Raw genomic sequence first — 12,784 nt, forward strand, 5'->3', positions numbered from 1 at the left:
GTCGGATTCCTCTTTGGGCTCAATTCGTTTTACACACTTTATTTTCACATCTGCAATGATGACCTTTCAATAAGAGGAGAGTATTTTCAGAGTTTGATAACCAAGGTGGGTCTCCATTCGTTGTTCATACTCTGCTTTTAAAGCTGCGTTAATTTCTAAAGTTAACTGCAGTGACTGAGATTCTTGTTAATGAAGAGCTTTTTCAGATATGAACGAGTGTGCTTTAGGAACACAAAACTGCAGTGCTGATGCAGTGTGCAACCATACCAAGGGATCGTACAACGGTACATGCAAACCAGGATACTACGGACGTGGAAATATCTGCCGTTCGGGTAATATTTTTCCTGCGGTATTTCTTAGTTTTTTTAAATGCTTCTGTTCAGACATCAGTTATGAGACGTTCTTTTCTGTAAACTGGTAGAAAATAAACAAACAAACCAACAAAAGCAAAACAATAATAAAAAAAAGAAAAATAAAAAGTATGGAAAAATTCGATAAAAGCCTTGTTGGGAACTAATAAGAAAACAAATTAAAAAGACGCTCGAAGGGTTTGTAAACGCTACCCTGCGTAAATAGCGGCCTTCTGGTGTGCATTTGAAACTTCAAGTGGTGTGAGAACGAACGGCGAAGCTGTGAGTGGTTTGGACGCATCTTAAATTCTCGGCTCCGTTGCTTGCAGTTTCGTCGTGCGCATTAGACACCCACCGACACCACGAAAACACGAGGAACCAAGTTGCAATAGCTTTGATCTGCTTTGCATGGGGAGTATCTGGAACAATCGCAAAGCGTACTAAAGTGAAACCAATACAACTGTGGGTTACTTTCGGCCCTCAATTGGAGTCGCTCCATGGAGAATTTCAAAGCTGTCATAGATGAATGAAGTCGATAACTTTCGTACTAAGATAGGGACTATTCTTCCCTCTAATCGGTGGCCAGTCACACTTTTTAACTTGGAATTGAACTTTATATATTTCTCTTCTACATATAAACGTTCCCCTTAAAAAAAAAAAAAAAGATTTTACATCACCCCGTTCTTTTTTCTTCCCAAAGGCCTTTTTGCAGTTGATATACCTTTTTTTTCCAGCTTTGACATGTAAGGAAATTTTCGACCGCAATGTGTAAGTCAGTAGTTAATTAATTTAAAGTCAAAAACAAAGCCGAACAGAACTATAAAGAGGAAACATGAAAATAATGTAATAGTACTGATAATTCGAAAAAGAAGAAGGACAAGGAAAGCTCTCAAAATTAGGATACTGAGAATAATAACCTTGATAATAAAATAATCTTCCATACTTGAATCTCGTTTCAGAGGAATTAGAAAGTACTTTGTATCATTTACTGAATATATAGCTATAGAAGCCATGGCCTTCATCAAATTTCAGCCGTATCTCTCCTATTAAAGAAATACTTTATTCAATAGATCCAAAAAGAGTGGCGAGGTCACTCTGCTCCTAGACTCAAAGCCAATTTCTGTTTTCTCTCACCTAGGAGACTTTGGATGCGGAGACGGGGGATGGACGCCAGTCATGAAGATCAATGGTAATAAGGTATGAATTTATCGGCTAAGAAATGTATCGTGGATACAGGTCAATACAAAGATGCGAGAAAGGGGATAGGCAAAATGGTAGCTGTTTTCCTGAAAAAGGTCAAGCGTGGCTCGCTTATCTTCACTGAATAGGAGCCTGAAACAGGCTATTACTGCTATTTCATTAATTAAAAATTAAGAAAAAACTAATTATTTGTGATAAATTTCAGAGTACATTCCATTACGATTCCCAATTTTGGAGGAACAGAAGTTCTTACTACCTTCCAGGAGGCAAAACTGGCTTTGACTTTCAAGAGACAAAGTTACCAACCTACTGGGACACATCCTTCTCCAACATCTGTCTCGGTATGAAGATCGGCAATCAGCTCAGATTCATTGTCATCAACAAGCATGCCGACTCTCTACACTCACTCATCGCTGATGAACAAAAAAACGCACCACCTCACTTGGTCGTAAAAAGTGGAAGACACTGATTGGCTCACAGTCCTCCTTGCAGCCCCACTGCAACATGGAAGGATTTAACGTGGTTGGAGAGAAACTTCATCAATCCAAAGCAAGAATCGGCACCACTGCTAACCAGCAGAATGACTGCTCTTCTTGTGACTCAAGGATTGGTTTTGGCACAGGAGGACTATATGATGACTCCAATACTTGTGAAAACGAGGCAACGCGCCAGCCTGATAATGGAGACAAGCACATCAAAGCCATGGGGTACATCCTGGTGCAGTGACGAGGGACACAGCTAAATTCCAAACTCTTAAGTTAAAAACATCATGAATAAGGACAATGTAGTGATGAGGCTTACCAGCTGATTAAATTATGGATTCAGAAAAATTTCCATAATCAAATAGTTAATTTTCAGTTGAGTAATAGTAAATTTGTTGTGTTGGTGCAGTGGCAAGAAATATTCGAAGAAACAAAGAAATTGAACAGTAATAATAAAATTACAATACAAAAGTAAACATCAGAGAATATGAAACTTTAAAAGCACCGGGACAGGAATGACATTTTTAGTGGTTATGAAGGTTTCGCCCCATTGCAAGTTCCATCCATGCGACCTTTGCCAGATTGGCCCCTTAGGTAAAAGATATTAAAACATATTCCTTTTCTATCGAAATGATAATATATTTCGATCAACATGGAATTTAAAGCGAAACCAGAACAAAGTTCGATCAACATGCAAATGTTAAGTCGTGAAAATTAACGCACGAGTAATGCCATGCCGCTTTATTACTCATTTTTATTTGGTTTGAAAGTATAATGTTTGGATTAAAATGTTCACTTAATTGATTCATTAAACAAACTACGTGTTCTCCTGTATTTCTCCATAAGAAATTAACTTTCAAAGCAGTGGAATTTGTACTTCTTGTTGATTGAAAAGTTCAGAGTCTTAACAGTTTGGGACAACTTTGTTGCAGGGTAAATTTCTATTCTGTATTAACGCACCCCTTATCATTGTGTTATCTACCGAAATATATGGACCAAGAAACAAAACGATAAGGGCCTTAGTTAATTGTGTGGGCATGCATGCATGAAAAATTGGGTTCAGTTCATTAAAATAAACATATGAAATTGATTTATAAACTCGCAATATCGTCGCTCTCAAATTGGCTCCGTATTTCTCAACAAATAGACAGCCATATTGTGAACAGGTTTTCAAAGTTTGTGATAATTTCTTTACGAGACATTGTACAATGCGATCAAATGATGTTAAAAATAAAATTCAAACTGTAACTTGTCCATTGGATGTCGGTGAGTGCGTGCAAGAAAATACTTGTTGTGTTTAACAATAATAACAAACAATAACGAAGCAAAATCACCACAGTGAGTTATTCACCGGTTGAGCAACACAGAAAGCATTTTCTGGCGTTAATCGATTCTCGAGATGCGCTTGCTTTTAACAGCTCATTTCATCGCAAATGTTCTCGCGCTGTTTGCTATTTTAATCCACGCCAGACAACAATCCTGTACCGCCAATCACTGCGGTGAGATCAGCAAAGACATTAGGACGCTTCGAACCGAAGTAAAAAATCTCGTTGTGCTGGTAAGGGACGCTTTGCCTTCAAAGCTTCCAGATACTTTTTTTGCGATGATATGTTAGGGTACATCAATTAGTGTTCTTATTTTTCAAGTGCTCTCGATGAGCTCAGACCTTAAAATCACTGTCTTATCTTCCTCAGTTTGTCCCTTCTCTTCTTGCAAGGAGCAGTACGACATAGGGAAGTAAGTATTTAGTAAACCGTTTTAATTGCAAGATTTCAAAACGGTCGCCATGATAATTTTTACAGTCAAAGGACCCAGTGCGCTTGCTTACAGGGTGACTCCTTCCGATATATTTTGATTATTCCTTTTTCATAAGGTCGAGACGAAGCCAAGTGTATCCGCTGATGTTTGTTTCACAAAAGATTCCTGTTTACTGTCACATGGGAAACTTTGGATGTGGTGGTGGAGGATGGACGCTGGCCATGAAGATTGACGGCGCACAGGTAAACTCCCTGTCTCCTTCAGGAAACTCTAGATATTATTGATTAAACAAAGAAACAAAATTGAAAGGATATTTCTCTGCTTTTTAGAGAACCTTTCATTACAATTCCCATTTCTGGCGCAACAGAAATACATATAACCTTGCTGGAGGCAGGACTGGCTTTGATTTACAACAGACCAAGTTGCCGACCTGCTGGAACACACCTTTCTCCAAGATCTGCCTCGGTATGAAGATTGGTCATCAGCTAAGGTTCATTGTCATCAACAGGCACGCCAACTCACTGTACTCACTGATCGCTGACGGGAAATACCGCGCCACCTCACTGGGTCGTAACGCATGGAAGTGGCTGATTGGCTCACAGGCCTCCTTGCAGCCCTACTGCAACAGGGAAGGATTTAATTCCGTGAGTGGATCTGATTCCCTTGCATCCAAAGAAAGGATCGGAATTAATGCCAATCAACAGCACCACTGTAATTCTTGTGACTCCAGAATCGGGTTTGGCACTGGAGGGTGGTACGATGACTCAAACACCTGTGGCAACGAAGCGTCGCACTCGGCAGATAATGGAAACAAGTACATCAAAGCCATGGGGTACATCTTGGTACAGTGACAAGGCGATGTTTAACTTCCCAAACTTTAAGCCGAGAAGCCATCATGAATTAGAAAAAATTGTAGTATGCTAGAACTAACAGGCTAATAAAAGAATGAGTATAATCTTGTTTTACTCTCTAGTTAAGTTTGTCTCTAGTATAACCTTTTGACATCCAGTTTGCGATGTTTCATTTGTGCGAAGCCGATTTAATGTTCACGACACGTCCCCGTCACAAAATGTTCGCGAATCAAGGAAAGGTAACGCAGAGAAGGAGGAGTACGGAATACTGAAAATTTGACCTTTTTTTTTCCTTGCTCGCGTCGCCCTTTGCGCACTCCTCGCAGGATAACCAGTATCTTAAGGGAAATGAATCGGCTCAGATACGAGAACTTGCGAAACGCAAAAAGTAATACCTTCCAAAGTATTGCCTACTTTTCTCACTCTCAACAGAACACAGAATTTACTGCACCATTTGCTCGAGACGTCAGTCTGCACGCGAAATATGAATGAAGCTTATAACAATATCATCATTAGCTTGTCATCTGAACGGATTTCCTTCCGGAATACCTCCCACAGTCACGATCTCCTTCACCACAACTTGAGATGTACTTCTTTTAATATAAATATTAGCCAAAATTGAGCAATACGATCTCATTATGGAATTTTCAAGGAAGAATTCTGTCGTTATCTCATGCAAAATAAAGAAGAGTTTTGAAACTAGTCAATACTTATCGGCTGGCCCAGGCGATAAGTATTGGGAGGGAGGGGGGAGGGGGTGAGTGAAATTTGAAAGATCGCATGGTTTTCAGGAGGTAGCCGTGTAAGTCGGTCCTAATTGGTCAGTTTAAATCCATTCGTAAGGTCAGGTGGTTCTGTTAGTTTCGTTTGTTGTTTACACGTTGTGAGGAAGTCGTTTATATTAAGCTAGTAGTTGAGTTTTTAACATCTGGAGAGGTAGTGAGAACAGTCTGTTCTAAGTTTGTGAACCAGTAACTGGTGCAGTAAATGAAACTTTTCCATAGTCCATTGGTGTCCGCATCCTCCACAGGCCAAAAAATTCGGCCATTTTGTGATCTTGTGTTTGAAAAGGATGGCAAGGGAAATCTACCTAAATCTATTTACACATTTACAGCCATTGAATGCTTATTTGAATGTTTTATTTGCTACGTTCTTCATTTCATTGGGAACTGTGGCAATCAAATGAGCAAACTCATCTGAAAAATTATGAATTCATATATCGATCTTCTATTTTTGTATATATCAACAAAGTTGAAGTGGTAAATTGGCCACCGTAACGATTACAAAAGCTGACGTTTCGAGCGTTAGCCCTTCGCTCCGACGAAGGGCTAATGCTCGAAACGTCAGCTTTTCTAATCGTTACGGTGGCCAATTTACCACTTCAACTTTGTTGATATATCCAAATCATTTCGTTACTCCCATCGACGCAGCCCCAAACAGTTTCTTTCGAAACTATCAGCCTTTATTTATTTCTATTTTGTAACCTTCCAGGCGCCTAAATAGGTTTTGATTTACGAGCGGCTGGGTTACCGATCTATTGGAGCAAGACATGCCTCTGTATGCGAATGGCCTTCAGAACAAGTTCATTTTTATCGAAAAGCACATGGCGACTCTTTGTATTCCATAGCGAGGCGAGCGTGACTCATAAGAAATTCCAGCACGAAAAGCTGACCTTTTATTTTCCTCTTTTCTTGTAGCCCGTCATTTACATCACCCACGTTCAAGTGATATACACGAAATATTTCCCCTGTTTTATTGGTTATTTGGGAGTTTACGATTAGCGTGAAAAATGTTTTTTCCGGTGCGAGAACTATAAGAACGCAAAAGGGGGATACCTCCGAATTATTACCTATTGTTCTCGTCATCAACGAAACGACCGGAGTCTCTGTACCACTTCTTCGAGAAAATCACAAGATATTATGAATTTTCATCAAAACGAATCTACTACGAGAACTTTCCTGAAGTCATGACTTCCCTCACCACAACGTTAGAGGTAGTAGTTTTAGAGACAACGGAAGAGAATGCATTTTTCTGACTGTGGCTTGCCGTGCAACATGCTGTATTGACACATCAGCCTTAATCACGCTGTATAAGATCTTAATGAGCAGAACACAATTTATGCCCTAAAGTTTTTTCGGTGGTTGCGCCATCTAGTCTTAAAATCTGTCGCTGTGAGGCCAACGTACGTTTCAGTTTCTTCCCTGGTAGCGACTGTGGCTTAGTAGACAACCTCGCTTTGCAAACATTCCCCTCCTAAAGGGCATTCGTTTTCGTTTCTGCAGTTGCACAATCTTTGGGGGCAGCTTTCTTCGGACATTTTTGCGTTCCTGATTGTGGCTTTGTTATGCCCGTCTATACACCCTATGCCTAACGAGAAGAGACTGGGAGCGATAAACGTGAAAAAGAGGCTAGTTGGGCCTTGTTAGCTCGTGTTAAAAATATGGCCGCTTATGACTCTGTAAGTAGTCGTCTCTCTCAGATTCTTACGGAGGAAGATATCCCAGGAGCATCGCTTCAACGAAGAAATCCGACTGCTCTAAAATCAGATGAACTTCGTTTTTGGTTAAAATGTCGTGGCGATCCAGCAAAGGGGTTAAAAACAAAGGCACAATTGGCGAAAAGGCAAGTACAGTATTTGGTCAGTCGTGCGTGATACTTCTTAGAATTAAACAGATTTTGAAATCGTACAAGAAGATCAAAGGATTTTAGGAGTTACTTTTCTAAATGAAATGTTGATGAAATGATAAATAGTTTTTCAACTTTTCATTTTAAAGAGTTCTTGAATATGTTGCGTCTGGTCGTGATAAAGATGTGGATCCCGATAAAAGTCTGATATACAAGCGTCGGAAGGAGAGACAAGAACAACTCGCTCAAAGGGATGCGATGCCTGAGGAAAATACTGTTAAATTTCCATCAGCTGGATGGTCTACAAATTTGCAACGCATGCCATTATTCACAAGGGCAGAGATGGAATTACATATTTCTAAATCTGGAAAAAACTTGGACAAAAATAAACAGATTCATGCGGTTCCAACAAGCATGAAAAAGGCAAAAACATTTCTTGTTGATGAATATGTGAAGGACTTAACTTGCGCAAGTGACGACCATTCTTTCTTTTTTAAACGCTTGTGTTACCATAGTTTCAAAAGAATTGAGCCACCCCATAAATTACAAGTTGCACTTTGTTTAGTAACTGGAGCTGTTAAATATGCCTCATGTACATATGTAGCAGGAACTGTTGGTTTTTGCAATCATGTGCTGGCTGTTATGATGAAACTCTGTAAGTTCAGCTTGTATTGTTGTCAAGATATCAACTGGACTTGGAAAATGACTCTGATATGACACAAGCTGAGGCATGCACTTCAAGTTTACAACTATGGCACAGGCCTGTAAGAGGGGATAAAATCAAGCCCCAACCTGTCATGGAACTTGAGGTAAAAGAGGTGAATTTAGACCCAGAATATAACCCTGATAGTGGAGTAAGGTGCTTGTTGTATGAAGCTAGGAAAAATTTGGGTACACAGGCATCTGATGAGGCTTTGTTAAAAGACAAACTTCAAAAGATCAACCCTAAGTTTGCCCTGTCTCAAATTATGTCTACTGGTTGTACCAACTTACAGGAAACAAAATTTGGAAAATGTCCAAGTTGCTCCTATGCAAGTAACCAGTTACAGTTCAAAGAGTCTAATTTTCAAGTTTTCTGTAATATTGACTCAATGCCAAGAATGGACTGTCTGTTACTGCCAAAAGGCGTGTCCTTTCGTGGCCGCTGACAGCAATGATTTCAAACGCTCGATAGAGGAAGAGATTTGACCTAATAAAGAACCAACAAAAATACAAGTTTACAAAATGCAGAAATATAAAACTGAAAGGTGGCTAAAGCGAACGCGATGAACATAATAACTAGGAACTTACATTGTATCGGCGCTGTAGGCAGCGAAAAAAGGGCAACTGAACTAGATGTTCTCTCGGTGAAATCAACGATGAAACTAAAAAGCTAGAATATTACATGTAAATTATAGAGAACGCGGGAAAGAAAAACAAAATGTATTCCCAAGGGAATGCTAATAAACTGAAATAGAATGCAAAGAATGCTAAATTCTACACTGTCATAATGAACAAAATGCTAATTCTGTATATCCTCCATTTCCTTTGCAACAATCTGAGCCGTATGAAAAGCCAGATGATTTATGAAGCAGCCAGGAAGCTCCCCTGGAACATTTAATTGTTGATGAGGTAAAGCTTAATACCATCGAGAAGAAAACAATTGAACAAGTAGCATCAGAAGAATGGCAGGCAGAAGGAAAATTTCGGTAAACAGCATCAAATTTCCACACAATTGTAAAAAGGCAAAGGAATCATGACACTCTAGTAAACAATTTGCTTCATCCCAAACCATTTACTGCCAAAAAAACTGCACACGGGAAAACCTACGGGCCTGTACCTTAAAGGAGTATAAAAAATATATGTTTTCAACAAGGAATCCAGTTTCATTGTTCAAAAGTGGTCTTGTTGTCAGTGTGGCCTCTCCCTTTTTAGCAGCATCACCAGATGGCAAGGTCATTGACCAAGGCTGTAGCAAGTCTTTTGGATTGGTAAAGGTTAAATGTCCTTACACAAAATTTCATGTTAATCCCTTAGAAGCATGTGCAGATGAAAGTTTCTTCTCAGAAAATGTAAATGGAAAACCAAGGCTGAAAAGGGGGCATCAGTACTACCTCCAGATACAGGGTCAACTAGGTATTACAAGAGCAAGTTGGTGTGACTTTGTTATCTATACTAACAAAGGCATAAGTATAGAGAGGATCATAATTGATCCTCAATTCTGGGAAGTATTCAATGAAGACCTAAATAACAGCTATTTTGAACATTTCATAGCATCAGCCTCTGTAGAGTTCAGTAACCATTAGAAGGGTTAACTACCACAATCTAATCTTGTCATGAGTAAAGAGAATTGTGTCTCATACCTAACTGGATATATTTAAACCAACATGGTCTGCATAATAAGATAGCTTTGAGGATAAAGCTTTTGTAAGTTTAGTACCTCTTTATTATTTGATTTTAAGATCTTTGGAACTACATGTAAAACTTACATCTTAAAGTGTTTGGGACTGAAAGCAAGCGAATAACATCCTTAGTTATAGTTGGCTTGCAAAATAGTTAACCTGAGGGATATCATCAAGTTTACATTTATTAAATTGACTGAAATTCTGTATTGTACCTCAGAGCTCTGTCTAACTCAGTGTCAAGTGGAAATGAGAGGGTCCTGAATGTTACATAAAAAGGCACAGACACTCCCACATCTGGTTTACTACCCCAAGCAAACTGAGGGGTACAACACTATCCCATAAGTGAAAAATCTTGATTTTGTTGATAGCCCGTTCAACATGTATTCTAACAGAAGCAATTTCTTGAGCCTTGATAACATCTTGTGCTGTCATTTGGCTATTGGAACCTTAAAAGGGGGGAATGTTTAGGGTTACACCCAGTGGGAGTAGGTCTTCAACTGTAAAACCTTTATCAGCCATCACAGTGTCACCATTGTCAAACTCCAACTTCAGGAAACCACTACATTCAACAATTTCACGATCGGAAATGCTTCCACTATATAGCTGACTGATAAAAGTTATAGCTCCACTGGAAGCAATTCCAACTAAGCCTTTTAGAGTTACATGGTTCTTATAGGAGCTGAACTGTTTGTAATTCAACAGAAGGCTGGAAGGCATTTGGCATCTTATTTCCGTAAAATTGATTATTACACGTGTGGAAGAGTACTTCTCTTTAAAGCTGTCAGGCATTGTAGCTCTTATGACCTCCCTATTAGGCCATATAGATACTTGACCAAATTTTAAATACATATAATTAATCCAAGAAAGGAATGTTCTGCTTACTGTCGATTGTGAAATACCAAACAAGTGAGCCAGATGTTTTTCTGAAAATCCTCTTCTCAGTCTGCACAGAAAAAGGAAGAACTCCTCTCTGGGTTCTAATCTTCTTCGTCTACTTATGCTTGTACATCCCTCTGGTTCCTCGTTTCCATCATCGTAAAACTCCTTTTGAACAGTTCTTTCTTTTGATGAACAGTACCTGATGTTTTCTCCTTTCGATCCAGTATTTAAAAATTCAAACACAGCATTAAATGTTGCTAAGTTAGGAAATCCAGTATAAAAGGCAATGTCCTCGTCGGTAGAAAAATTGCGTGGTTGAAAAAGGCGGGAATCTTTTAAGATTCAACTGGCGTTTTAATACCTCTATTTCAGCCTTTAACTTCGCATTTTCGAGTTCAAAACCTCGAATACTTACAAGTTCTTTAACTTCTCCTGTTTGATATCCACACAAATTTAAGCTGCTTTCCACATCATGATAACTAATAGCTGCTGATGAAGTACAGGTTTCAAAAGTTGCTTTAGCTGCATTTGCAGCTGTTTGACTTTGACTTTGAGATTGTTGCAACTCCTTGTTTGAACACCCTGTTATAGAAGAAATATTGCGACATTTAGGGGGTGCTCTCTTTTTCAGAGAACCTGCTTTGGACCACGAAAATCGAGATGGAATTACCCCTGCGTTCACATAAACACGCTGACCTCCAACAGCTTTAACCAAGTCCTCGGGCTTAAAATGACGAGAACAGATCTTCGTGTTTTCGCTGACTCTAAACTCTTTTCCTTCGTCTCGACGAATGGCATGGAGCCAACGCTTTTTGAGGTTACTGTCGTCCGGAAATTTAAAGTAAGGAATCTTCTCCCCACTTTCAGTTCTGTACTTCTTTTTGGTACAGTTTGGCAAGCAACAGTTTTGCGGCATTTTCAAAAACTGGCGCTCTTCGCATCAGGCGGCCATTTTTATTTACTTGGCCCAACTAGCCTCGTTTTCAAGTTAAACGCTCCCAGTCTCTTTTCGTTCTGCATAGGGTGTATGATCTGTTTCATATTGGGTGTGCAGGAGGAGCTCAGTTTAATGGTGTTTCTATTGAAAAATTTCCTCAGTTTGTGGGTGACTGGAAAGCACTTGTCAATAAGGTTACTAAACGCTCTGCCAATGTTGGTCTGGACGTTTCTGTTAAATGGTGCGTTAAACCAAATTATGTTTCTTCGCCTTTTGGTTTGGTATTGCGGTCGGTGCGGTTCCGGTTCAGTGAAGTGCAGCTTTTATGTGTAGCCACTCTTGTGTAACGGTTCTTGGTAGGGAGGTGCGGCTTTGATAAACATGTCTTCGTCAGAAGAGATTTCAGAAAGTCTTTTATTAACTGCTTCGGGGATGTTTCGTAATATGCAAGGTGGGTGGTTAGACTTGCTGTGTACGTATAGAGGGGTAGTTGCTGGTTTGGAATAGGGTCCGAATCTGCCGGTTATCAGGTCGAGCGTTACATCGAGAAAGTTGATGATTTTCTTGTTTGCCTCGATGGTAATTCTAAGGTTGCTTTGGGAAAATATCGTGCAAATCTGTTTCTTAATTCTCTCCACTTTTTGGGGTGTCTGGTTTATAACTGCAAGGCCGTCGTCACGGTAAAGTCCGATGTTAATTTATGGTATAGTCGCAAGCTGTGATAGGAGGTAGCAGCCGACTAGTTCACATGTCTCCGCTCCATCATAACTTCCCATGGTGACGTCGAAAAGGCCGTTGGAATTTTTCTTTCTGCCAAGAAAGCTGACAGCAAGCAACTCAGAAAAACTGACGCCGCAGCCAAATCACGAAGAAACTAGGTATTGACGACCGGATCGAAGTTACCGCCCAGAGAGAAGCGTTCGTAACACTTAAAGACCATAAAGACAATTTCTTAAACCGACCCACTTGTCGTTTGATCAACCCATCAAAACAGGAAATTGGAAAAATAAGCAAGAAAATTCTCGAAAATATTGAGCAGAAACTTGTAAATGCAACAGGCGTTAATCAGTGGAAGAACACATCCTCTGTATTGCAGTGGTTCAAAAACTTACCAAATAAATGCGAATCTGCTTTCATCAGCTTCGATGTTGTAGAATTCTACCCCTCAATAACGAAAGATCTACTCGGACGTGCCCTCGACTTCGCGTCTAACTACACGAACATCTCACCAGATCATCGGCAAATCGTCCTACTTGCTAAGGAATCACTACTATTTAGCAATAAGACCTCTTGGCAGAAGACCACTTAATATTAAACT

General features: G+C 39.6%; 1 protein-coding gene and 2 pseudogenes across 2 annotated transcripts; all 3 read left to right on the forward strand.

Moving 5' to 3' along the window:
* Nucleotides 1-202: 202 nt before the first annotated feature.
* LOC111318969 (putative skeletal organic matrix protein 5) lies at nt 203-3,296 on the forward strand (annotated as a pseudogene). The gene is made up of 4 exons (XR_015988806.1): nt 203-332; nt 1,085-1,118; nt 1,421-1,547; nt 1,756-3,296. The product of XR_015988806.1 is annotated as a putative skeletal organic matrix protein 5 (transcript).
* A 135-nt stretch (nt 3,297-3,431) lies between these two features.
* LOC111318971 (putative skeletal organic matrix protein 5) lies at nt 3,432-4,641 on the forward strand. Its single transcript, XM_022921816.2, has 4 exons — nt 3,432-3,615; nt 3,721-3,769; nt 3,906-4,032; nt 4,120-4,641. The coding sequence occupies exons 1-4, from the start codon at nt 3,432-3,434 to the stop codon at nt 4,639-4,641; spliced, it is 882 nt and encodes a 293-aa protein (XP_022777551.2).
* Nucleotides 4,642-7,908: 3,267 nt separating this feature from the next.
* LOC148729040 (uncharacterized) lies at nt 7,909-9,598 on the forward strand (annotated as a pseudogene).
* Nucleotides 9,599-12,784: the final 3,186 nt, after the last annotated feature.

The sequence above is a fragment of the Stylophora pistillata genome, chromosome 6 (assembly GCF_964205215.1).
Source record: "Stylophora pistillata chromosome 6, jaStyPist1.2, whole genome shotgun sequence".
Classification (NCBI taxonomy): domain Eukaryota; kingdom Metazoa; phylum Cnidaria; class Anthozoa; order Scleractinia; family Pocilloporidae; genus Stylophora; species Stylophora pistillata.

What these genes read in the sequence shown, in the direction of transcription:
- LOC111318971 (XM_022921816.2), top strand. Translation starts at nt 3,432, where the DNA reads ATGCGCTTGCTTTTAACAGCTCATTTCATCGCAAATGTTCTCGCGCTG. An exon ending in GGACGCTTTGCCTTCAAAGC is followed by an intron (nt 3,616 to 3,720) that starts TTCCAGATACTT and finishes CTGTCTTATCTT; the next exon opens with CCTCAGTTTGTCCCTTCTCT. An exon ending in GAGCAGTACGACATAGGGAA is followed by an intron (nt 3,770 to 3,905) that starts GTAAGTATTTAG and finishes CTTTTTCATAAG; the next exon opens with GTCGAGACGAAGCCAAGTGT.